Here is a 27,351-nt window from a genome sequence, read left to right as displayed (position 1 = left end):
TTGACTCAACAGAGAATTATTATTTTCGTTATTAATCCGCGTAGCATTTCAAGAAAATTGCTCGCCAAATGCTTAATATAATAGCTATCAGCTGCACTGCTCGGGCAGGTGTACAATTGAAACTAGCTTTAACGATTGAGGGGACGTCCCTGCCACGACGGACATTCTTTTTCTAGCGCACAGAGTGTGTGAGATGTGGACAGGTATTTCGGTAAGCAAAGTGCACAACACACACACACACACACCATCACATTTATCTAAGAGCCTAACTCTAAAAAAGAAAACGGGGCGTACTGTAGCGCAACACAACCGCCTTAGTCACGATGATCATTTGCTGACAAAGCGCACGGCTTTAGCTGCATTGTCTTGAGCTGCTCCTCCAGCTGCTGCGTTCGTTTGCACATGTCGACGTAGTTCTTCTGAAGCTGCCGCTGATAGATGAGGACCTTTTCCTTTTCCTCAGCCCATTTCGCTTTCTCCTGCTCGAAGCACTCCCGGCAGGATGCCAGCTCACGGTTTAGCCGTTCCATCTCACCGACACTGCCGTTTTGTGGTTTTGATGCTGCTCCAGTCATCTGCTCCACGGGTTGTTGTGCCGAAGAAGCCACATTCGATGCACCTTCCTCGCTGGGGTCCTGATCGTCCTGCGTGGGTGTCATGGATTTGTAATCGTCATCCGACGAGCTCTGGTGATGGTAATTGTCGGAAACGGAGGATGCCTCGTCGGCAGCGGTCTGTACGATCGCAGTCAGCGAACACGGCAGCAGACTGCTTAGATCGAGCGTAATATCCGACATGTCCCTCTGCTTGCCGCCACCATACGCGTCGATTATGTTCGATTTGTCCTCGTCGGAGTAGTTGCAAATCTGCGAGCTGAGGAACAGCTTCTTGTTCATTTCCAGCTTGCTGTTGAAGTAATTGCGTATAAAGTCACCGCTGGAAATCAGTGCCGTCGGGGAAACTGATTTGTTGTCGTCCTGCTGCACGCAGGAAGACTCTGTTGGCTTGATGCTGCTGTTATTGCTATTCTGTATGTGGGTGTTGTTGTTGCTGTCGTTTCGCGGATTCGTTTCCTCGAACTTCTGGGCAACCAACTCGAGCTTCTTCTTGTATCGAGCGTAACGGCCCGTCGGGGCTCCCTCGTAGCCTCGCAAAATCGAAATGTCAGACAGTTCTTTGCGTAACTTCTGTATTTCGTTGTTCATCAGCACAATAATCTGGTCCTTGAAGATGACAATGCGATTGAGCTGTGATATTTCCAGGTCGAAATCCAGTTCCTTTTTGATCTGCAATGAACAATGCGCAACGGGTTTAGTTTTTTTCTCTCCTGTCGTGGTTTTCTCCATTGCATCACGCGCCTTACCTCGGATTTTTTCAAGCTAATGTCGTCGTAATTTTGCAACTTCATCTCTGATTTGAGCTGTACAATTTCCTGATCTTTGACTGCCATTTCCGCCTGCAAGACACACATTACCATTCAGATGGAACGTTTGTATGTTTGAGAAAACCCCCACCGTGATCGAAACATACCTGCGCATCCTTTAGCTGGGTTTTCATCAGTGCTATTTCTCCATTTTTCTGGCACAGGTTCCACTCGCTCTCTTCCAGGCGCTCCTTCAGATCGCTGACCACTCGCCGTAGCATCTGAATTTCGTCCAGCAAATCTCCATTCTGTTCCTTAAGTTCCTTCGCGCTTAGCCTCAGCTGGCTCAGTTCGGTTTTCTGCTGCTCAGTTTGATCCCGCACCTGCACTACGTCCGCGTGCAGACGGGCGTTATCCTCTTGCAGGCGCTTTTTATCCTGCCGTAGCTGAAACGTCTGCATCATGAGCAGCTGCTCGAGCTTGTGCACCTTCTGGGCTCCGGCCCTTAGGCGACTCTCGTGGATCGCCTTCAAGCGGTTCAGCTCCTGCTCCCAGTGCTTTTCCTTATCCTGCAGAGAGAACGATCAACATACGGGCGTAAGTTAGTACGGCGTAAGTAAGTGTAGATTCCGTAGGTGTCTAATCTTTCGACCCTCCCCTCTAGCCTATTTAGAAAGCAAGCACTTGCGTTTGTATGTTCGTGTTAGCCAATCCAACAAAGCACGTTAGATATATCCAGAACGCACACCGATTTCGTTTTTCATCCTTTTGAGACCGACATCCCGCAAGATGTTCGTGAACCAAACGCATCCAGTAACACTGCACACACTACCAACCTGATGAACTTTGAATATTACTTGTTCATTGTGCTCCATCGTTTGCCGGAGGTAAGCTAGTTCAGAGTCGCGATCGCGTAGGGCCGCTTCCAGCTCGGAAATGCCCGAATCCGAAGGCGACGGTGCCATATCAAGGACATCCTGTTGGTGGTAAAGCCTGCAAAAGGGGTGATCAGCAAGGTAGAAGGGATGCATTGGATTGCAGCATATGACAAATTGCTTACCCATGGCTAGGATTCGGGTACGACGATACCATGCTGTCAGGGAGCTTCAGGATCGACTCTAAACTGTCGTACGTCTTGAAGGGAATCGTCGAGGAACCCTTGCGCGATAAGGTACCGTAAGGCTGGTGATAGTGCTGGTGGTAACTGTTGCTCATCACACTGCCACCACCCGTCCCGATCGATGTAGCCAGTGATCCACCGGTTGGGCATGGTCCAACGGACGCAATTGGAGTGGCTCCGTTGCTGCCGCTGGTACCCTGCTGCTGAAGGTGGTGCAGATCGGTGGTGCTTCCGAATTTGTACTGCAGGCTCATCGTAGGACCGAGCGACGGTGTCGAACCATACCGATCGCTCAGCTCCGTCAGTCGGCCACCGATCGGGGCGCCATAATTTGGTGTATTACATTTGTAAGGAACTGGTTTGAAGGCAATCGGACGAATCACTTGTTTGCCCTGTGAAGCGTAAGCGAAAGTTTGCGTTAAGTGCATGTTGGGACAGCTTCTTATCGAGTAAGCCGTCATGTTGTATAGCCTCACCTTTCCTAGAATACCACTGCAGGCCTGAATTTTCGGTGGTTTATCATCGATCGGTATCCCCAGCGTTGAGGAACTGCCACCGTGACCGATTATCTCGCAGGGTTGTGCGACATTCATCGCCGCCATTGCAGCAGATGAGCTACCGACCTGAGGTCCTGCTGCATGTTTCGTCGCCTTCGCAAGCTGCTGCTGTTGGGCTGCAGCATTTTTGCTGTTGTTTTTCTCGAAAATTTCGCGAATGTTTTCAAAGTGAGCCTTCCGCAAGCTGCTCTCAGACTGTGGCTCTCTCGAAGTGGAAACCAGCGTCAGCGAGCTAGCGCCACTGGATCCGGTCCCGAAGCCCGCCGATTGCTTGTTGAGAAAATCGGAGATCCGCTTTTGCTCCCGCCGTGACTTCAGCGTACCCGTGAAGCTGGCCTGAGCGATACTGAGGCCAATCATTGGTTTGCCCCCGTGAGGATGGAACGGGTTGTTCTCGAGAGAGGACGAACGGTAATGGCCCTTTGGGCGAAGGGACACCAACGATCCCGGGGAGCCATGTGATTGTGGGACAGCTGGCGTATGGGATGGTTTTTTCGGAGCAGAGCTGTAGGAGCTCAATAGCGGTGATGATGTTGCCGGTAGCAATAGTGATGGTGGCGCACTCGATTCTCTTGGTTCCATTGCATCCGCGATCCTCCTGTGTAAAGATAGAAAAGTAAAAGTTAAACAATATTGCTACAAAATCGCCATAAAACACTACTTAGTTACTAGATTTAGGTATCGATAGTTGTATAGATAATCAACCTGATCGAATAACTTAAATTACCTTTTTATATTTGTTATATTGTTTTGTTTGCTCTTTTCGTTCGTGCTGTTAAAACATTACTTTAATCATATTAGTCATGTTTATTCTTTACGCATTACATTACACCAGAATTTGTGTGTGTACTTTTTGTGACAAAACGAATCCTTAGCTATATCAGATCAGTTGATCCTCCACACAGGCTAAACACAGGTTCACGATGTTTAGAAATGTGAAGCAAAAAAGTCCAACAAAAGGATCCCTACCGGATCTGTTGTTACTTTGGGAAACAGGTTTCGCCAGGCACCGTTCACTCCAACGTTTGTTTGAGTCTTTGCCCTCGAAACCACCACACCAGAACAGCTGATTGACCTCATTTGATGGTGCAGCTGCGCCTGCCAAACCCAAACCTGAACCGATAACCGAACCGGGTACTTGTCGCGATCTGGCCACCACCGTCGACAACTCCCCCCGGGTGCTGGAAGGCATGCCAAAGTGGTGTGTTGCAGTACAATGTGTCCTTTTGGACCGCAGATAGGTAAGCTTGCACGGAGAGGAGGAGTTCGTGTAGTGACCGTGGTTCAAGGTTCAGTTTTTCGTATTTTCTGTCCACTCTTTGCTATCGGTATCCCCACCGGGCTAGGAGTAAACGGGCGCATTAGTCATCACCGGTGAGTGAAGGAACGCGCGCTTTTGTCGACATGGAGAGCAGAAATAGGACTCAGCTGAGTTGGCAAAAGAAAAGGTGCTTATACGCCGCTGCTGTACTGTGTGGAGTATCGAGCCTTGGATTGATTGTTCCGAGTAAATGCAAACACAAGCGGACAGTAGACATTTGGGGCGTTTGCATGTTTTTAAGACGCGCGTTGTTCGACATCCCAATAGACATTTGCTTGCTATGTTTGGCAACAGATTGCCTACATTTTAGCTGCTAAACTGCCGACCCCCACAGAGGACGTGATGGCAGCAGAGTCCATAGAGTAGTGAGCGCTCTCGGTGTATGATGTGGTTTCGAATTTGTAGAAACCTGACCAGCGAGTGCAGTTTAGCGCATGCTGTTAAGGAAAACTCATTCACTCAATCGTGCTGGTGGTGCAGCAGGAACTGACGTGCCGGTATATTGTTGAATGAAAGCAACGCTTGTAAACCTCGTTCCAGTGCATTCTGCTGCATTGGATGCACCGGGGGGGCGTGAATGCATCCAGCGCACAGACCCATTCGTGGAGTAAGCCCACCTTTGGTACAGGAGCAAAACACCGCTGAACACCCAGCCAGAAACGATGGAACGGGCTTTTGAGTAGCGTAAAATAACAAAATAGCTGCCAGCGATAAAATAAATTACAATTTGCCACCACCGCCTTTCGCTCGCGCGGGGCCTCTTTCTAATGTTTTTTTTTGTTTTGTTCCTTCAGATCCGAGCGTGAGAACTTAGCCTCGCACAGCATCACGAGGTTAGGTTGCCCAGAAGCGTGGCAAAGAGCGTCTTACCACACCTTACCACACATCCCTGGTACCGTGATCGTGTTCAACCGGCTGACAAGCCAGCATTCACAGGCTGTCCGTCCGAACGATCATTGCTATAATGTTCCAACGGCTGCCCCCAAGCCGGCACCCGGTACCATTGACAACCGACCTGGCCGGTCGGTACGTTTTTCCCCGGCATTCCCATTGCAATTGCGTTCGGACGCTGCTTGGAACGCACAGCGAAAAGCTGCTCCAATCCACAAACTGGTGGTGCTGTGAAATACTGTCTTGTTGCATAAGCAAATGAAAAACGAGTTGTGCTACCATGCGTGTCCGCGTTGCATCGGTGCATCGGTGCATCGGTATGATCGTGCGGGTGGTGTGACGATGAAAAACAAAAACACTCCTAGCATTCAAAGCCTGTTCTAGCGAACAAGTTCTAGTGTCCCGACGAGCCAGCGCGGATTGGCTTGAATGGGTGGTTTTGGCTTCTAAGATGGTTGGTGCATCGTGTCCGTATACTCACCTCAAACCGGGGTTGCTCTTGTCTGCTCTCGTCGATGCATTCGAGGTCCGTTGGCCATCGGCATGCACCGCGCTGGAAACCTGTGAACGAGAAGTGAACAAAAGACGAGCACAATTAATACGCTTCAGATCTTCGCTTTGAAACATACAACATTGGGAGTTTGTAATTATCGCGCGGAAATGGTCTGTTCTAATGAAGCTTTTCTCAGCTTTGCTGGAAGAAATGTCACCATATGGTAATTATTTCTTGGCTCAATTCATCACCCCACAAAATGGTTTTATCGGTGAAGGTGTACTAAACTACCTGTGTGGTAGCGTCTGCTATAAAAGCCGCCTTCGCCCCGTATGGTCGTAGACATTGATGACGGCAGCTCCACGGGTTTATCTACTCGCTGCGGCGTGCTCAACCAGCTTGCGCACGAAACAGGATCTCGTGAGACAAGTATCGATCACGTGGTCGATCAACATTAATTCCCCGGATAACGGAACATTATGACGATCCATTATTCGAACCGAATCATCGTGAAAAGAGGATCTAATGCTGCAAGCCTGGCCGTAACCGTAACCGTCCGATCGTTCGTGGTGGTGGGCTGTGCTTTTTTTTTTTGGAGATTGTATTCGGTATGCCTCTGCCCTCGAAGCCGTACCTTTGCCCAACGCTGTGATCATCAACCGTTCGACAGCTGTTCGAGTGAAAATCCCGACCGAAACCCCCATCCGCGCGGCCATATGGACGGATCGAGGAGAAAACTCAAAACAAAGCAAACGAACACAAGACAAAAAAAACACATCAATTCGATCTTGATGGCTCGCTTCGGGTGTCCAAATTATGTGAGCGCAATTCTGTTAGACTGGTACGCATTTTCGAGCTCCAGCAGCTCCTGATGTGCTTGCGGGGTTGTGTGTATGCAATTATTCGAATTATCTGCTTTCCAAAAGAAATACTGTTTACGCTTGATCTCGTGTGCGGGTTGGTTTCAGATTGCTCCAAAGTGATTCTAACATTTTTATAAATTTATTTTACCACCACTATCTCTTTGTTAAAGTAAAGGTTTTTTTTGTATCTTGGAGAATTGCATAATTACCCATGGGTAATGTGCAGAAAATAAAGAGATAGGAAGCAAGTTGAATATGGTTGGAAAGTTTATCCCTTCGACCCGGATCTGAAAGTTGGCTATTTTTTTGTACCTTTTGTTGGCGTTGTAAATGAGATTTCGCCCGGTAAATCTGTAGGCTATTGAGCTCGAACAAATGGGTCGTGGTTTAATTGAAATGATTCAGTGGTTGAAGGTAGTTTCAATTAGTGCAATACTTGAATCGGCTACAAAATAATGCTTGATTGAATGGCCAAACTATCAACGTACCAAACATGTTTTCCATTATGCATCTAATTATCTAAAGTAATAAGAATGGATGTGCATTTCAATGAAAAAAACCCCGATCTTTGCTGGCAAATATCTCGTTTTCCCTGGTAGACAAATCCGATCACATGTTTAAGAATTGAAGCGTGAGACTGTGCCATCACCAAAGGTTAGCTGATTTCGAGCCAAATGTCAAACGGCACCGTAATCGATGCAATTCGTGTCGATGACGAATGGCCAGGTGGTGGCTCATCGTTCAGAATGGAGGCGCATTCGTCCGCAATCAGGCCACCGGATAACTGCTTTGCGGTACAATTGATTCTCTCTGCCACGTCGCTCTGACGGCTCTTGAAGTGATTGGACTGGAGTTGCGATTCCACAAACGAGTGTGTGTGTGTGTGTGTTGCTCGTCCTCCCTCGAGATGGTGCAACTTTGCTCAATCAACCGACGCGTGGTGCTGTAGTGATTCATCAATCCACTCGATCGACCCAGACTCGCTATCCAACGACTGCTGCTGGGTGGCTAACGACTGGTGAAGGATACCTGGCACACCACCTTGAGCCATCACAAGCCATCGCAAAAAGAACTAAAACCCCTGCGCAATAATTGAGACCGTAATTTCCGAATTTCGTCCAACGGCTCAGTGAAGCGGGCGAATTTGTTTTTTTTCTTCTTCTTTCTCTCTTCTGTGTAGTGCCGCGCTTTATTTCCATTCCGCACGATCGAGTGCGAGTGTGAGTCGAGTTTATGAAGTGAGTTGTTTTTTTTTTTGTTTGTTCGGCTCTTCTGTTCGGCACCCGCCACTGGTTGCGATCGCGGGGCGAATAATTATGTCGGAAATTGAACCGAAAATAACGGTCATTATTTAATGGTGGCAAAGCAATCTGGCTTTGAAAGTACCCCTGGCCACTACCGCGGCTTGCCGTTGGAAATGGAAGGGTCTCTCGTAGTGACTCTCCGAAGCTTTCAAAAAAGCAACACAACACACGGTGTTGTGCCCTTCTTCGAGCGATTCCGTTGGGTCAGAAGGTTACGAGACAGTGATTTGACATTGATCAGTGATTGCAGATGCTCGATCTTCTGCTAAACTTCTACTGCAGCTAGTTCCACTCCCCCATCCAGCACGATCTGGCACTCCTGCTGTGCTCCGGGATCATTAGTGTGCTCCCGGAAAGAAGCAATCCCTGACCGGTGGGTCTCGCTGGCTGGATCAAACCACGGATCACCCAGAAGAAGATGCTCGATCGTCGCGTTGCGATCTCGTTCCCAATTTCCACCCCGTTTTTTTTTTTTCACTGGTTTTGTTTCTCACCCACCCGCCCGGCTGCTGCTGGTTGGCGACGTGCAGCACCATCCGGCGGACACACGACGGTGGTGCATAATTTTGCCATAAATATTACGCACCAGAACCAAACCCGCAACGACGAGTGGGATGACGAGAGTGCGTCCAGAAGGTGGTTGTGGTGGGATGGCATTGCGCGCAGCCCGTCGGTTCCCTTCGATGCCAACTAATTCATTCCCAATTCCAGCTCCACGCCGATGTAATATGTTAATTAATAGTTTGTGAAGGCACCGGGATCGACACGGGACACCAGATGGAAGTCGCCGTCGTCGTCGTCGTCGTCGTCGTCGTCGATGTCGACGTTCCTCTTCGCTTTTCTCGCGTGAGTGTCGATAAATTTATGGTGCATGAAGTCGACGGGAGGCGGTCCGTTTGGACGGGAAGATGGAAAAAGAGAGGGTGTGCAGGAAGGTTTCGGGGGTGTGCTTGGCTATAGCTAGAGCTATAAATGTGGGGACCTCTCGGAGTCGGTCCCTCGTCACACACAGCATGAGTGTTTGCAACACAGTGCAACACGGTGAAATGGGAAAACGAGAGAGCCCAAACGCCAGGCTGTAGGGTGGTGGTTTCCAAAGCCTGAAAGCCGTGTTTCTCGCAACACCGAGCGAAGAGAGGGTGCAACTCGCGGTGTGGCTTAACTTCAGCCCTTCGCACGAGGACCCCGCCGGTTCGAGGCTGGTTCGCGTTCTGGTTCGACCCGCTAAACGTGGGCCGCAGTAACGGCCACCGAACTTAAAGCGAAATAAACAAGATGATTATTTTTAATAACAGTACCCCCAGCTAACTGTGCGCTTCATTTAAATGTAATTTACTCCTTTTGGCTGGCGTTGGAAGCCACCGACGAGGCGGCAGTTCGCCTCCGGAAGCAAACGCAAAACGCGGTGCCCCCCGGGGGGGCTTCTTCTGCACGAAAAGCGGAGGAGATTGCTCCACCCGAAAAAGGATAATAACAGCGATTGGCAGTAGCAAGTCCTGCACTGGTCGGTGGCCACTTACATGCAACTGCAGCTCGATCCAGGGATGGGGCAAATAAACGCGATAAATGCACGATCGTTGCGGGTCGTGTTGGTATTGGTGCAGGTCCGGTGTAATTGTGCCTCACGAACAGCTTACAGCAATGGATGACGAACATGCCATTTTACCCCCGTCGTGCGAGGGATGAATGGATGAGTACCGTTTCTTTTTTTTTCTTGTTTTGTGTTTGCGGTGCTAGGACACGTTTCATTGCGATGAAGATCCACCGTTTGCTTAGTGCTCGGTGGCTCTGTGTGAAAGATTCATTCACACCCAATTGGAGAGGCGTAACAAAGGATTGTTTTGAATTTTCTTTGAAAGGACAGCGAAAACGATCGCCCTGAGGGTGCTCCAGTGTGCGATCGAGAGTGGCACACTATTTGCTCGTTGATAGTTGCTTTACAACGCGCTGTGATCGTAGTTGCAGGCTGTAGTAAAAAGCCAACACCATCGATTCAAGACCACACTCGGCGATCTCGGCTTGTGCGAAATGGAAATGTGGAAATGTGCCAACGACTACATTGTCGCGAGCGTAATGGAAGCCATGGAGGCATGCACTCCATGGCCCCCCCCTTCCGGGGTGGATGGACGGTTTTTGTTTAGCATTAATATTCATAAAAAAGCCAAACACCAACATCCATCTCCCACCTGAATGCACGCCGCGGGACACGCGTTCGTACTCGAGTGTTTGAAGCTATTTGCACAAGCGTGAAAAGGATGGAATAACAAAACAAGCCCTTCCCGTGAATGGGATTTTATGATCGACGTGGCACCTCTCTCGCAGTGGAGTGAAATACATACATAGCCACGAAAACTGCAGGACTAGCAGGATTTCATCACTTACAAGTTGTACTACAGTTTCGTTTGTCTGTCCAGGTCTGAACCAACAGCAGGTCATCCTCTGCCTGAAGCGCATGAAACGGAGGCCTCGAATAAGCAGCACGAAATGCGAACAAGCAATAGACGAGATACCTTTCTAAACGTGCCGATCGTCGCCCGATCGCGTTCGATCGCGAGTATCCTTTCTCTTTCCGCGCATTTGGGGGCATGATTCCCGAGGGCGCCGAGAGACGTCCCACCAACAAAGCCATCCACATCTTGAACTATGAACCATAATTGACCGACTTTTCAACACACCACGATCGCCTGATCGCGCCTGGTCGCAGCTTCAGGCTCTTGGTCGCACAGGAGGAGGATCTCGCGGCACCGTTAGCTGCTGGTGAATGTGCACGATCATGACAAGGGCCTCGTTACAGTCCACGATGAAGCGTGTGAAGGCGACACATGGTGGAGGAGCGAAGTAGGATCTTCGAGAAGATGTGAACTGAGAACACGCTCAGCTCAACGACGCGACATGGCTCCAAAACCACTCGGTGGTGGATGGCGTTGTTTGCGGGTTGTGGAGTTGTGGCAAACTTTCGTACGATTGCCAGTGGCTTTAGAGGGATTTGGGGAGCTGCTGGACGGACGTTTGGGATATTCGGAATAACTTTGTCCATTTTGATGCAGCTTCAATTGATTCGTTGGGCTATTTTTGGTGGGCTATTTTTCTCTCGTGGAACAGCGCGGGAAATCGTTAGTGAGACTATACCCGTAAGCATTCGACGATCGTTGGAGCTAGGTGGGAAGCAAACCCCAGCGGCAGTAATAGAAGAGACATCTGTTTTATGCACTATGTGATCGTGTGCAAAATTCGCCTCCGATAATTCGCCTTTGCTCAGCAGGCGCACGAGTTGAAGAAAAGCGTGACATCGAGGCACAAAGGAATCGCGTATCGGTCGGGAAACCGGGCGCAATGGAAACCGATTGCAGCCAATTGCAGTAATTGTTGCGGTCTGGCACGGTTGTAGCAGCACTTGGGAAAGCAGTGGGAAAGATCTCAACCATCCGATAGTCCTGGAAAACCGAAACCGTACGTCGGCTCTCGACCTAGATCTACGATCACCGTGTGGACCCCGTAGGTTCCTCTTCTAATGCGCGCACACAGGTCTTTGGATAGCCTCCAGCGGGTCACAAAACGAGCCGAACGGGAATATGAAACGTAGCGCGTCAGTGGGGACAGAAAAATGAGTGCCCGGTTTTGAAAAAAAAAAACATTATTATTACCCAGGCACGATTTTCGTCCGCCAATCGCGACGTTCCGGAGGATCCGGGAACGTCTTGAACGGCTCGCGATGTTAGCTTTCTTCGCTTATCCCGCTAGCTGGGCCTGTTGGTCGTCGAATTATTGTATTTTCGCTCATTCACCGAACACCGTGCACTGATACCCATCGCCGGATAGAGTGGGGTTGGCGTCGAAGATCGGCCGCGATCTTCACCATGCTAGCCGCAAAAGTCGCGCCTTTTCCATCCTCCCAGACCGCACAGCATTCCATGCTTTTCATTTCTATTTTTTTTTGCTTCTTTCTGTTCTGCATTATTTCGTCTATGATTTCCGAAACCAATCGGTGATGATGGATGCGGCGGCATTTGCCGCTTGCCGTGGTGAGCCATTTCTCAAGCACCGGCACCACCCAAGGAACCCGATAGGGCGCTGGATGGGAGATCTTTTGATGAGCGTAAATGGTGAAGAACATTCTATCCCAACCCAGGCACGTCGCAGTCACGCGTCGACCCAAGCACGAGATGTTGGGGCGACCACTATCGACGATGCTCCACGATAAAGATCTCACGACTGGAGCCCGGTGTTTTTTCATAGCGCTGGGGGAAAGAATTGCGCCAGCGTAGGTATAGGTTATTTTACCAACTCGATGTTATCGGTTTGGTTATTAGCCGTAGGAGGGAGAAGCTTTTTTTGTTCTCTCCTTTCTATCCATCCCAATTTTACTGTTATCCGTTGGTGGCAGTAATATGTCCGTACATGATGAGATAGCTGAGCTCGATCGATATACAAGCGTTGTGTCAAACAACGGGGATGTTGAACATACACCTTTTTTATTCATTGAGTTTCGCTGCAATGTTATGCTACTGAAAAAGAACACACCACCACAACCGAAAAGGTGTGTTTGCCAACGATGCAAAACATCCTTGTGCACAATTCAAAAAATGCGGGTTGCAATTAACACACGGGACACTCGGTTAAAAGTGAGAGTACACCGGCAACTACCGTTAACGAACGTCTACGATCAATCGACGTGGTTAGCCCCGCAGCACAGTTCGCGCTTTTGATCGACGACTCCAGCAACGGTGATGCAAGCAATCCTTCCCACCGAGCAAACTGGATGTCTCGGCGACACAATTAATTACCACAACCCGCTGCTGCTGGCTCGGTTGTCCAGCGAACAGGCGACTGGAAATCGACAGTGCAAGGTGTGGCCCAGGTCCGACGGCATCGCAATGACAGCGATTTCCAGGGAAAGCATTACACCGCCTGCAGCCGGTCCCGCTTTTGCAACCGCAAAAGAAAACGAGTCGAACGAACGAACCCCCCGAGAGAAGTTATCCGTTCACTCCCGAGCCCTACTGCAGGGTCTACCCGGATGCAAGGTTCGTCCGAAGCAAAAGTTGTTGTCTTTCTTCGCTCATGGCTCGGTTCGGCCCGGTGTTGCTGACGAATGTGGGGTAATCAAGTCGTTAATGGTTTGATAATGATGAATTATCTCAATGAAATTGATTTCCGTTCCGTTGCATTCAGGCCTTCAGGTTTCTGGAACAGACCGATCCTTCCGACCCGACATCTGGCGGGGTAGAAGCAAGATCAACTGGGAACTGTCGGAAGCGTGCCTCTGTGATCAGTGAGATAGATAGAGAAAGAGAGTGCGAAAAAAAGATGCTACGTTGTAAAATCCGATCGGTGAAGTCAACCGACGACTCGATCGAGATCTTGTCCAGCTGAAGATGTCGAAAGCGTACGCAAGCAACAACACATCGATTGATTTCGATCGATTTGAAATCATGCTCGCAGAAAAGACACAGGTCAGAAGGCCTGGCCTGGTTACTAGCTGGGCAACAGTGAGAGTTGCGACCTACTTTGTGCCAATCAATATTGAGATGGATTTTCGGTTGTTCAACGTTTAGACAATGCAACATCAACGAACGCTCGCGCTTGTCGGATGCGCTCGAAATTTGGTTGTGCCGCAACGAAAGACTTCTACGAGTGGTAGAAAAACGAACCCGTTGAGAGCCGATAAGTAAATGTTTTACACAAGCATATCGTTTACCCTGCTTTCGTCGGAAGGGCAGTTGCTTTCGATCCAGTGGCTCCAGGAGAAAGTACAATACGAGAGTCCAAGCCTGAATGATAACGGTGAGGTGAGGTGTTGCTCTCCTTGCTCCTGTTCTACGCTCTCTAGTTCAATCGATTTCAGAGACCTTTGTTCTTTCTGATTGGATTGAAGCTTTCTTGGGCATGGTGAAAGCCTTTCCTCGATCACCGATCATCCATCAAACTCCAGACAACGGTGTGGGGGATTACAGTTGCCGGTTCCGTATACCAAAGCCGTAGTGTGAGTCTGCAATGTTCGGGAAGAGTGCGTTCCACAACGAACAAAACGGTTGTGAGCTATTTTGCATCGTTCCCCGCGTTTCTAATAGAGACCGCAGGCGTTCGGGTTTTTGTTTTGTTTTTCGACTAAAGGCTCCCCTTGGCGTTGCCTTGAAGGGACTGTCAAAAAGGCGTCCGCATTCGTGGTCATAAATCAAACAGGCGAATATTTTCATTCGACTCTCAGCTCTGGTTATCTCAACAGAAAACGTTCGCCGGAACTCGAAATGGAACAACCCCCAACGGCCAATGACTGACGCCGGCGATGATGATGATGATGATGACGCAAATGTGCCTGAAACTGTTCCAAATTTCGCTTCCCCACGGAACGCATGAAAAGCCATGCCTTGGAATTGCGCCGCAAGCTTCGCGCGTCTTGAGAGAAAGGCGAGAAATGGGGAGAACATTTCTAATTGGTAAATTTTCCAATCTAGCCAGATGTTGGCACGCGGATTGAAAGAGCACAGGCCCACGGTGAGATCCGTTAATCATCGGGCTAATGATGGGAAGGGAACAGGCAGACAGTGAATGCCGTTTCCTTCGTCTATGAGCAATGTGTAGGAGATTTTACTGCAAAAATCCACTCAACACGCTCGGTCGAATAGTCAAAAAAAAAAAAGCGTTCACGCTTTAGCCCTAACGGTGCACAATTTCGCTTTCTGCATTTGTACGCTGTGTGTGTTGATGCAAAAAAGAGCGAGAGACGAAAAAAGCAAAGGAACACACCCCCAAAAACCACCCAAAAACACGCCTAAACACAAAAAGGTGAGAGATGATGTCGTTCGAAAGAGGCAACATGGGTTTTTATTCGAAAAGTCGTGAACTTGTCGCGCCCGCCGTGCGTCCAACATGGGGACAATGTTTTCCGGGCTTATTACAATACTGGTTTCGGGGGTTTGTTGTGTCCTTTTTTTTATGTTGTTTTCTGTGCCCGCGACCGCGAACAAAACCCCCTCGGACGCTGGCGCAAAGGCTCGCGAAACTCTCCGTACGGGAAAGAAGAAATTCCTGCCGCATACGGAGCGCGTCGGAAATGCGAACGTTCGCAAAAGAGTACAGGAGACCTGTGCCCACAGGCGGTTCTCGATGCCAAACAGGTTCCGCGGGTCGCTTATTTTCGTTGCGCTTTCGGTACGTTCCGAAACGGACGACCTCTGGTTATCAGAACCACTTCGCTCTTGCCGGTGCAACTGCCGCCGTTCGAGGGCAGCAACCTGCTGATGCGCTGGAACCCAAAATCGGACCTAGCTGCCATTTGCGAACACTTGCCCCGTACGATGGCCACACCACGGTCCGCAAAAACCGTGCATCATTGATTTGTCCTCGCGATTTGACGCGTTGCAGAATGCAAGGATCCGCGTGCCCTGAGTCCGTGTCCACGTCCACTGGTTCCTTTTGGTACGCTCAAGTGCGACCGAACCAGCGATCGCTTGCGGTTGATAAGAGTGCATTCACAGTTGCAGCAGCACAGAAATCCACCCCAAAGTTGCACGCCGCCCACGGCCAAGCGGGTCTGAAGCGCTGCAGCTCGAAGATCAATCGGAAAATAATTCATGGAAAAGAATGTTAATTTGGCTTGGTCACTTGCTTCGCTCCCGGTTTGTCCCTGGTCCTCGCGCGTGGACTTGCACCTCGAAGGCAAGTTCAATGTCGGTGCACTCGTCGTCGGGATCGCTGAACGGTTTAGTAACCGTTTAAGTTCCCTTTTTTGTCTCCTCTCTCTCTCTCTCTCTCTAGGTATCGGGGAAACGTCATCAACTCTCGCATAGGCGCGTTTCCATCCCGTAGCGGTGGTGTTGCTGTGTCTAAACCAAGCTGCGGCTGCTCGAACCAACGAGAGCGGAGCGACAGACAGCAAGGGAAGGATGCAAAGGGTCGCGGATATGAACTTGTTACTGCCGGGTCTTGTGATCCCACCAAACGATAGAATAATACGCGCAACGCCGTGTAACCCGAGGCCGACCAACCGACGCCACCGTACCGGTCTTCGAAACGGTCACTAATCTCACGAAACGGATCCGAAAACGGTTCTGAAGACAATGAGGAAATATTTTTCCGCCTTCCACCGCCCTACACGGACTCCGGGTTCTCTCGCCGATTCGCGGGTTACCTAACTGGGCTGGGACGGTGGGATTCGGTTCGACGTACTCCAGGCCAGGGAAGTAGTTACAAACAAACAAAAAAATGTGTATATATATATAAATTAAACTCCAGCTGAACCCGGCGTTTTAGCGAGATCTTGCCCCCTAGACACACGTAGCTCGGGGTGTGTTCTGACTTTCGCACAGCAGAAGAAGAGTACGTGAACCGCTTGTGGACATTGTTTGTGAGCGCTTCGGCGAAACCCATTTCCGACGGGATCGAACGATTCCACGCCCCGGATGCCTCGTACAAGGTTGATTTAGTTGGAAGGGGGCTCGCAGACATCTTGGTGGAAAGTTGCTTCAATAATACCGCTGCAAATGGTTGTGCCTCGCACGTTCTAATAAATCGACTGATTGATTTTTCAAAGTTTCTTGCTTGTCGCGTCGTTCAAGTCTTTCGTTGTCGTTCGTGTGTAAGCGCGAGACTTTTTCACGACAACATCAGCACAAGCTTTTGTGTAGCTCAAATAGATGCAATTCCAACACAATTTTATTCATTTCATAGCTTATACAACCCAGACCCCATGATGAGTGCGCATCAGCAGCAGCTCGAGAGCGTGCGATATTTTGGAACGGCGCACTTCGTTTTCAACTCATTTTCAATTTAAACCATGCTTTACCACGCCATCAGACGGGTGGTCGCGATCGTGACTGAGTGATCTGCCTCGGACCCGGGAAACGGGCCGGCCGAAAAAGGTCAGCGGCTAATTTTTTATCATCACCGCTTTTCGGGTTAGAAAACACCCACCTGGAGCAAGAGGCGAACCACGCGCTGTTCCACGGTGATTCCGTGATCCAATTATGGTGGTACGAGAAATTTAAACGTACCGCGAGTGAGCACGGCGATCGCGCCTCGTAGCGCACGGGCAAATATTGTAAGAACGGCGATGTGCGATCGTGCATTGCGTGGGGTGATGATCAGCAACCCTGGCGAATGGCTCGGGAAGGAGAAATGAAAGTGAAACGATCGAACGGCCAAGGGGACCCCCGATCCCGAAGGGTCGTGTGTCCGTAGCTGGTTATTAATCAATTATAATGCAATAAAAGAAGTTATGATCGGCGTCAGTCGGGCGCCCGAAAAAAAAAATGAAGCAACAAACAACAAAGCAAAAAAAAAGAAACAACAACCAGACAGGCACGCAACCACGACAGCTGTCAAGTCCAAGACGCCATCGGCCTTGCATGGGCACGGAGCACACAAAAGGAAATCGTGGTTCGGTTCGGTGGTCCCGGTCGGTCGGTGTAAGCCAAGTTATGAAATTACTTTCCTCCACGCGCTCCAGGCGTACCTTAGGAGTTCCATTTTTGGATGCAACCCACTACCCCCCGCGTACGGTACAGGGAAATAATCGGTAATGACCGTAAATGGGCGCTTTCTGGTGTCACAATTCTGAAGAAGCGAAGAAGGAAAGGCCACCATCGCTTGGGATCGCACTTTTGAAGCCCTCCTGACGTCGCCGGGACAAGGGGAAGACCTTCGCCGCCGACCGACCGAGCGCGATATGTATGCAATTTGTTGCCAATCGTGTCACATGTCGTTAGCGTGATGCACATTCCTTGAGCAAAGCGATGAGGGCTTGACATTTGTGTCGACGGAAAGAGACGGGTAAGGTGCGATTCACGGCACGATCAAGTCGTGCAAGGGAATCCCCATCCATCCATCTCGAGGCCTTTTCGAGTCTCATAGAATGCTCAGGATGGGGTTTCGCAAAAGGAATCAACCACCCATCAGGTAAGCGAAAGGCGCCATGCGAGTTTTTGGCAACTCCAAGGAGTCTGAACGCAATGGCAAAAGCACACCACTGACAGTGGGAGGTCACGATAAGACGGAAAATTGACCGTACGTGGTAGAGAGTGTCGCGAAAAGCTCATCGCGGTGCAGACGAAAACTGTCGCCGCCGTTGGCCATGACGCCAGAGGGCGACAAGCTCATCCGCTGGAACACGATAAAAACGACGATACGGTTTTTTGGTGCGAAATGGGCCGACTTTCCCGTGGTGAGCTTAAGTGGGGTCCTCTTTACGCGAGCTCGCCGCCGCAGGCCTTCCCAAACCAGCTTCAGAAAATGCGCACGAAACAAAAAAAATGGAAAATAACAATCCCGCGATCCGGGGATCCGGGGATGCAATAATTTATTTGTTAACCGTTTAACGTGACGTTTATATTTTCAATCTGCCCCGTGCTATCTCTCAGCGGCGATGTCGCGCCGTCGTCATCATCTTCACGGCACCTCCAACCCATCCCGATCGTCCCACACCAGTACATCTCGTGCCAGAGTTTGGACAAAACGATCCTTCTTTCCCGGTGGGATGCTTTTGCTGGGGTGATTTTCGGCGTCAACGATGGCGAGCTTAAGTGGCCACATGCGGATGTCACTTTACGGCGGGAGCAGACGTTCTGCCAGCCTACCATCATCCCCCCGGGGGAAAGGCCGTAAAAAGAAAGCGATCGTGCGAGCGAACCAACGGAAAAAGTCACAAAAAGAAATAAACCTCGTTCTGTGAAATTTAGGTTACACACTCGCGCGGTTCCGTCTCGCGCAGTCGTACTTTCCAAAAGTCGCCCTTTTCGGGGAAGGGTCAGAGGGCTATAAAGCACGTGTGAAAAAGGCACTTTGAATGTTTACGTTGATTACCGGGCCACCGGGAAGGTCAACATTAGCGGCCGTCCATTCCGGTGCGAACATCCGGCATCTTATCCCCGGTGTCTTATTCTCGGGCAACAAACCGAACATCGAGGAAATCGACACCTAGTCCACAGCACACACAAGACGCGTACACGACGTTGCTCTAACCTGCACACCTGCAGCCAGAGTTTTCCTCCTGTCTCTTAGCAACGCCAACTGCTCTCGTGAAAGCCTTCAAACCAGCCTACTCTTCGGTCGTGTGCAACCTCAGCAACCGCAATCCGCAATCAAGGTTGCAAGAGGAGCCTTCTTGCTTCTTCGTCTTCGTTTGGGAGCTCGAAAAACTCCAAAGCTCCTCGAATCCGCTTTAGCTAAGACCTACGAGTCAGTTCGTCTATTTGATCGGCATCGAATTCGCGTTTCAATGTTACGATGGAATCGATTCCCTGCGGTTGCCTGTTTTCAGCGTCCCAAGGGTGAAATGTCGCCTATTAGCTGTCCTGCTGCGAACTAGAACACCTGACGTTTGTGGACGTGCCGTGTGTGTAAGTCGAGCTCACCGGGCGCAGGTGGATGGTTGGCTTGTGGGCTCTTCCGGACGGGCTTTTGTAATCGACATTTTCCGGCAGATGGGTCTACGACGGTCCGATGGAAACGCGCAAAACGGAAGCAGCCGCCTCCGGTGTGTGTGCTCGATCCCGGGAGCAACGCGCTTAATGTGCCGTGTAATTAACTATTTTTTGTTCGCCATTGGGCACGAATTGGTGTCGCAGCAATTACCTGCCACGACGTCGGTATTTCGCTATCGTAAGCCGCTCAACAGCGAACTGTCGGCGACACTTGATCGGTAATTTTGGCAGACGCGCCTCCACGGGACACACCTTGGCAGCCGATCCATTGAGACCCATTTCACTTCGATTCTCGCCAGGCCGCGATTAGATAAGTCGTCACTTGACGCGGGACGTGTCACCTGCTTCCGGGACAAGCGACTAAGTAAAAGATGCCCCATGAGAATCCCGCCAAGAAGGAACCAAGAAAGCCGGCACAAGTGTCACGGTTTCGGCGATAAGCGAGACACGCTACGCTTGAGTGCGGGATTTGGGTGGGATTTCGCGCAAATTAATGTACCTTTTTTGGGGGGCCCTCGTGAGGAACTGTTCCCGCTGAGAGCCACAGTATCCAGTTACGCCGATCCGTTCGCTGATCGCGCGCGAAAGTGGCAGAAATGGTTGAGGATTTTCGATCCCGGCTATGATGATGGAATCGCTGAACCGGTCCCACTGACGAAGCCCAGCGGGAGCATGCATGTGTGTGTGTGTGTGTGTGGAAGAGAGAGAGTTCTGAGAAGCTGAAACGGAAAAAAGCTAGCACGAGAGCTTTCGATAGCTGAGCTGTGAAGCGTTTTTATGAACGGAACAGCACCCATTAGGGGAGGAGTGAATTTTAAGCATATGGATTTATGTTCAAGCTGCCACAGCTCCTTTGCACGATGCAGTGTGCAAGTGTGTTCATCTCCATTTCACCGACCACCGGCCAGTCGGAGTCATCTTCCCGAGGGAGTAAAAAAAAAAGACCCTCAAAGCAACCAAACGAGTGACAAACGCTGGAAGTCGAATGGGGCCACGTGTGCTTGACCTCGTTCAAAGTCAAATGGGCGCACACGGTTACGAACAAAAAAGTGCAACACTTTAACGGACCAACGAAGGGCCCAAGGGAGGTTAGAGCGCTGACGGAAAACGGCCGCTAGCCGTGCCCTTCTCGGTTGCATTTCCGCTCACGGGACGAGCTTGCTTGCTCGCTATCGGCAGCAAGCGCGTTTTTCCTTTGAAATTGTAATTGAATTCAGCAACCGATCGGTTGCAACGCGGCCTCACCCTCTCGGTTGGCATGTGTGCGTGATCGTGCGGTATTATCGCGCCCCATCCAAGGGTTTGTTGAGGCTTTCGGTTTTCTTTCATCCACCGCGTGCTGTCGTCAATCCCGGGAACCGTTGCACTGACCAGCATCCAGCTTCGATCGGTGTGTACAGGTGTGCCCCCGTGGACACTGTGATTCTGCCGTTCGCTCGAGATGGGTCACAATTTCCCTGCCACCCGATTCCAATGCCCTTGGAGCAAGCCCATTCATTGCTGTGCATCGTCACCGTGGCTCTTGGGGCTCGATCAAACCACCACAAACCAGCTTCCGATGATAATCCCGACCATCAGATGGGGCAGACCGGTTGCGACCACACCGAGTAGTAGATGGAGCACTCGTCGAAATCGACCAAAACACCTTCCTCGCGCGATCGACGCGATCGAGGCAACCGGATCGCTCCCGCGGGAACTAACGAAAGATCGACTCGCGATCGGTCGGTGACTAAGAGAGACGCAGGTGACGTTTAAGCCTGACGTTGGAGAGTTGTTGTTGACCTACATTTTATTTTTCCGAACGATCATTCCAACCACGGCTCGGCCCCCGGCGTGTGTGTGTGTGTGTGTGCGTCCCGGGTACCTCCCGAAAGGCTTTCGCTGCCGCTCCTTCCAAACCGTGCCACTTCCGTGCATCTGGTGGCAGGAAGGCGATGGGATAGGGTGCAGTGGAAAGCACGCGCCCCCTTAGCTGTCGGCGTAGTCGTGCGATCAGCACGATCGTGGGGTTGCAGTGTTGTTGGAACGCGGAAAACAACACCGTGCCCGGTGGTGGTTGCGCACAAATTTCCTCACGAGTCAATGCACTGTCGATCGGGGTGGAGCCGTGGGGACCTGCTGCCGACCAGTTCCGGCCAGGTTTGCCTCTCGGTGGTTCGCGGGTAATTGCCGGCTCGGTAAAGTCGTGAGTTCGTTCGGTTGGATGGTTTTTGTACCGCGTTTTCAATTCCCGTTTTCTTTCCGGCGCGCCACCGCCTTTAATCAACGCGCGATGATCGGCAACGGCAAGCTGCTCTTTTTTTATTTTTTTTTTTGACAGTCCATCGGCCGCCTTGCTGCCCTGCTGCAGGGCCAAGTGAGGCAAAAATAAATGCAAAGCAACACTTCCTTATTTGGATGGTAAATTAATTGCATTCGCACTGACGCTCCCGGGCCGGTAAAAGTGGCTACATTGTTTGGGCTGGGCTTTGGCCGCAAAACAACTACACGGCGTGTTCCAAGGCGTGTTCTCGGTAAGAGAGTTTCCATTTGCGAAGGGTCAACCGACGAACGACTAGATGCAAAGTAATCGAGTTTTTTTTATAAATTTCCAAGTGATCTTGAACACTCTTTTGTTTCACTAAATAAGTGCTATGTATTCTGTTGACTTACGATTTTTGCAATTTCCCCAAAATGCATTCATCAATCAGCAGTTTTGTTTTGCAAGAGGCGAAATCTGTGTGGCTTCTTGTGTGATGAGTCTGTCTCCTTCTTCATTTTGGTCCTTCTAGTTGCTCTCAGAAGCGGTATGAACGAACCAACCGGTCTGCCAGTGTAGCATAATTGCACCATTTATTCGAAGAGTGCGACCAACGAACAGCTCTGTAATTAGCCGCATTATGTACGCCCTGATCAATACTCACGAACTCTGGTTTCGCGTGTGACGTACATCACAGCCCGTAACCTTTTCGACTCCTCAACACCCAGAAGTTGGGCGCCTCATTCACCGTGGTGATGCCGTCCTAGGAGTGGCCCAGTGCCCAAAGGTGGTAAAAGGCCATGAAGCAAATGGCGTGTTTCCGACGGCCGGTTTCGAACCGCCTGCAGGATCGACAAACGCACCGGACATCGTTAAGCGCTGCGGCGGTAACGTTTATACGGTCTATCTTTATTGGTTTATTAATTTCACCGAATGGCGCGAAAACCCCCCACCAGCAGGCTTCCCTTTCACGTGGGTCTCGCGGCATTAAGAACGCACGGGGCCATGACCCAGCTTTCCGCGGGGTCCTGAAACGAAACCGATCATAAATCCACGGCTTCTCCCCAGCTGCGCATTAATGGCCCACCCCGGCTCTGTGCCAGTTGCTGGTGCTGTTACCGTTGGTCGAACCTCGAGGTTTGCCAATGTCAACGGCATTTACCGCGAACGGCACCAAAGCTGATCGCGGTTCGCTTACGACGCGGCTCGGGACGGCCTAAATAAATATTTCCACTACACTCGACCGGGGCACCGGTGTGGAGCCCATGCAGCTGCACCGTTTGCCAAACCGTGGGAAATAAAACCACACCGAGAACTGGGCACACGAGGCTCGGGAAAACTCTCCTGGGAACCCCGGCTGGTGCATGACGAATCGGTTCAATTCGATCCAGCGCGCATCGGCGGTGGGAGGTCCAGGTTGAATCCAGGCAATAGAACCGCGTGGTTGGCTTCATTGCTCTCATGAAACACCACAGCTGACGCGAACAGAGGGACCAACAACGGATACGAAACCAGTACACACGCTTGGTCAATATTGACCAGACCCTGACGTCAGCTCAGCTGGTTACTCTGCGGCACCTGGAGGTCGTCTGTTTGTCCGATTCGATCGTGAACACGCTGATAAGATGTCTGATGACTGAACGGAAACGACTCTACAATTGGGACTGAAAGAAATTGAGCCGAACGGGAACACGTTCTCGGAACTCGCGAGAAACACGTCCGCGCATTAGTATGCGCAACATTTGGTCGCATCACGGCCAGACCACCCACAGCTCACCGGTTTCACGCGGGAGTTTTTGGCTCGCAGACGACCAGCAGATGATCAATATTTTACGGAGCAACTCGCATCGACGCTTGTCGCAGAGAAGCGAGATCAAAACGACCGATAGAACGATAGCAAAGGTCCGGTTCGCTCAACAGTCGAGCTTTTCGCAGGGTGACTATCGAAAGACTTCAATGCGGCGGTAAGCCACGAACCCAACCATCTCGCGCCAAAGGAGAGTGTTCTCGTGCGGTTCGGTGCGACAAAACAAGCGTAAAACGGTCCCAATCCCGATGGGTGCAAGTGAAAGTGTTTATTCCTTCCCTGGGCCGGGTCCATCGTCACCATGGAGACGACGATCGAGCCACGGCCCAGGAGGCTGCTAGTTTGTTGTGGTTTTGAAAGTAGCAGCTCACGCGAAAGTTTTTCTTCCAGCCACCACCAGCGGCGAACCAGTTCGGCTCATCGTACAAGCGAAGGTCAGCGTAACGGCGTATGAGATCAAGAAAAAGAACTTTCACATACTTATGAAAGTTGCTTTGCATCTTTCTCTCTCTCTTTCGGTTCGTTCCGCACCAGATTCGCGTTGACTTTCGGCAAGGTGATTGTTGGAAACAACGGTGTACCCGGCGCGAGGATGCTGTACAAACGCGACAGGTCGTGAGTTTTCATTGGAACACTTCTTTTGGAAACCCGGAGATTGAAGATTTGGAATGGTTAGGCCACATAAAATTGAAATCGAGATAAGCCGTCCAATCAGGGCCAGCTTACATTAGTTTTGTAGTAAAAATCCATACCCCGAACAAAGGATCTTCGCTAGCGTAGTTCGTCGTACAATGCCCAACACGCAAGAGATAGTTTGTTACAGCAGTTTCAGAACGTGAAAGATGACCTCCATCTGTGGCGAACCCCCGCCGTCTGTAGTGTAATGTTTCAGACGACCAACTCCACAGGAAACTCGTTCACAAACTAAACAAAGTGTTTTGCCCAGCCCCGTCGGCCGAGTGAATGTAAAGGTGTAAGATGAGACGACCGGAACCGCTTTGTTCGCCTAAAGCCCGCAGCGAGAGAATTGCTTAATCCGTCAGGCGTCCAGAAAAGGGATCGTCGTGCGTCCCTTTCCCGTGTCGCGTTCAAAACACGATACATCAATGAATCCCATGCACACCAACCGGAGCACCGACACCGACGTGACGACGAGCCGTGCCTGGCTAGATGTCTGATGTCTCCCGTGTCATGGGAAACCCAAAGCGCCCTCTGCTGAGCCAGGGGTGCGCGTTGTTTCGACACCTCGACTGAGCAAGCGCATGCACTTGAACAACAAAGTTGTGTAGCACGTCTCATCTCGTGGGCTCTCTCCCTCGGTTTATGCTTCAATCAGCTGGTGCTTTTCCTCGTCAGCTCCACAGTGATGGTGCGTCGATGGGAACGAACCCAACCGAGACCCACCGAGATCGTGTCGGCGTCAAGGCGCGTGATGGATTCGGAAAAGCTTTTAAGCCCACCCCCGGAGGTCATGGTGGGCGACACCGTGGACGATCGCTTGGGCTGCCGTGGTGTCGATCTTACGGCTTCGGCTCATCAAAAGGGACCTCGCGCGTCTCGGGAGATGGTGCCAATTTAGCACCGGTGTGGTGCGCGCATGTGTTAAATGGCCACTAACTGGCACCCTTCTTTTCGAACCGTGAGAGACAAGAAGCTGCGATCGCGCTTCAGGGGCAATCGTATGGCAGGAACCGGCGGGAAAGGCCGGCGCGGATTATTCTTCTTGGACACTCATCAATCACATCAATGGAACCCCACGCGCGCCGTAATGAGTATGATGGAGCACGATGATGGAGCGATAAACCATCAACGTTCGACGGGCCGGATCGCGCGTTTGCCCCTGCGAAGAATATATTATGCAAGCTGATGTTCTCCCCGAGCCGAGCCTGTGCGATTCAGGCTCGAAGTAGATTAACCGTCAGTAGAAAGTTTGCGAACCAAGCAACCTACTCACCATTACATGTCAATCCGCACGGAGACAGACCGTTGTTCGGTGAGGCGGTGGCGGCGGCGGCACAAGCTGGAAGGCGATTTTTCCAACGATCATTTACGGTGCACTTCACTTCCTACAGTCAGTAACACCACGGTTACAGGGCACGGAACTGAACGACGATTACTGTGGCAGAAAGGAACGAAGGTGGGAGCGTTAGAACAATCACTTTTTCGCACACTGGCTCGAATGTCGCGCACTCCGCAAAACGATGCTCCGTGATTCCGTGGAGTTCTGCTAGTATGACGTGATCTAGCCCCACGCAACACTAGGCGCATTGGTCTGTAGGTGGAGGTTCCCGTTCTACCTTCCTCACTCATCCAGAACTAGTGCCACAGCTTGCGTATGTGCGAACTGGCTTTCGAATTTGGAGTCGACTCGCTTGAATGCATTTCATCATCATTGTCCGCACCCCAGCGAGCTGCGATCAATTTTCGATTCAAATCGATCGCTTAAATCGACGCACTGCTACAGGGTGAACTAAAGCGCCTCGATGCAGGCATGACATTCGGGCATTGATTTATGCGGTGTACCCGTTGGGGGCCTATTTAGCCGCACCGAACGTTGCTTCAATGCGTTCTCCTCTGCGCAGAGCAACAGGCACGGTGGAGTAATGTAATCAATTATTTTTACCACAAACCTTCTGACCCACGCGGGCAACCCGCTATAGAATTTCCCGCTCGCTTCTCGAGCGCCAGAGTGTGAGGTGTTTTAACACGCAAACAATAAACAAACAATCCCTGCACGACACAGTCGCATGATTCGTAAGTGTACGCCGGAGACTAGCGAAGGAAAAAACGCGGTATGAAATTTAATCTACAACTCGTTCGACGCCGTCCAGCTACTCGTCTATGAGCTCATCGTACTTGTAGTATATGAGTATATGAGCTGTCAAGCTCAAATAACTGTCAAAGGGTAAAAAACTGTCAAGTTGAACGAAGAGAAAAAAAAATCACAACATTGCCTTACCGACGATGACAATGAATGAAAATATATCATTAGGCATGGTGGTTTTCTTGAAATTACCGATCACTAATTACCACTCGGAATCAGCGGTTTGTCGGTAAACCACGTTTACTAACCACCCAGCTGATTAAAAATTACACTGCTGCAATGCCGTTGCGTAGCCACAGAAACAAAATGAACGAAAATCCTCTATTTACTGATCGCAACGATCGCAAATAGTAGCAGCAGACTCTGCGGCTTCTGCTCGGCCCAAACACAGCAGACCAGAGTGTTGGAAATCACAAGTTCTGTTTCTCGTCTTGCCAGCCACTGCTGCTGCTTGCTCGACGTCTCAGTCTACCGCCACTTGGCAAACACATTATTACTCTTAATCACATTATTATTGCTGCTTTGTTTGGTGTTATTGAAACCAAGGCGCGAGTTTGCTCTGTTTGTTTGTGCATCGGTTCGGTCTTGTGTTCAAGTGGGCACGGCCGTTCGGCATCACCGACCGGTCTGGCTTAGGCCGCTTTGCTAATTAAAACGTGGTAAGATCTAGCACGAGAAGTGTTTTGATTACACTCCACTAGGGGCCAGATATTCGCAAGCTAGCTGGAAGTTTGGTTGTTGAAACCAAAACCCCAAAGGAGTCTTTTTTTTTGGGAGGAGGCCGCCTTTTACGCCTGTATTATCTTGTTTGCCGATCGCCACATGGCCGACAGCGCTCAATTAGCATCCAAATGGCTATCGCGGCCAAAAAGGCGTGTGGTGAAAATTCATTGCGAAGATGGCTCACGTACGACAAGGTTCGCCAACGGTCTTCCGGCGTCAAAGATAACACCGTTGGGAGCCTGCAGCACGGAAGAAAGTGGCAAAAGATGTGCGGGAAGTGAAGAGAACGAAAAAAAATACATTTTCACATTTTCTCGGAAACAACTGCCCACCGAACCGTGAGTTACGACAACGGCGCTGGTCAGATGAACCGATCCGCGACGGACAAATGGCACAACCCGGTGCCTGGCGGGCGGGCCTTCCTAG

General features: G+C 50.6%; 1 protein-coding gene across 1 annotated transcript; it reads right to left on the bottom strand.

The window, feature by feature from the left end:
• Nucleotides 1-25,380, bottom strand: LOC128731710 (paramyosin). The gene is made up of 8 exons (XM_053824841.1): nt 25,333-25,380; nt 5,734-5,813; nt 2,960-3,638; nt 2,424-2,875; nt 2,200-2,356; nt 1,531-1,932; nt 1,364-1,456; nt 1-1,286 (listed from the first exon to the last, which is right to left on the bottom strand). The coding sequence occupies exons 1-8, from the start codon at nt 25,333-25,335 to the stop codon at nt 315-317; spliced, it is 2,838 nt and encodes a 945-aa protein (XP_053680816.1). The 5' UTR covers nt 25,336-25,380; the 3' UTR covers nt 1-314.
• Between the last annotated feature and the right edge of the window lie 1,971 nt (nt 25,381-27,351).

This window comes from Anopheles nili, chromosome 2, assembly GCF_943737925.1.
Source record: "Anopheles nili chromosome 2, idAnoNiliSN_F5_01, whole genome shotgun sequence".
In the NCBI taxonomy this organism is placed as follows: domain Eukaryota; kingdom Metazoa; phylum Arthropoda; class Insecta; order Diptera; family Culicidae; genus Anopheles; species Anopheles nili.
Note: the sequence above shows the minus strand (reverse complement) of the source record. Positions and strands in the feature narration are given on the sequence as shown.

Excerpts from the sequence above, each read along its gene's own strand:
- LOC128731710 (XM_053824841.1), bottom strand. Across the intron at positions 2,876-2,959 it reads GCAGTGGTATTCTAGGAAAG|GGCAAACAAGTGATTCGTCC; the intron begins GTGAGGCTATAC and ends TACGCTTCACAG. Across the intron at positions 1,287-1,363 it reads TTAGCTTGAAAAAATCCGAG|ATCAAAAAGGAACTGGATTT; the intron begins GTAAGGCGCGTG and ends TGTTCATTGCAG.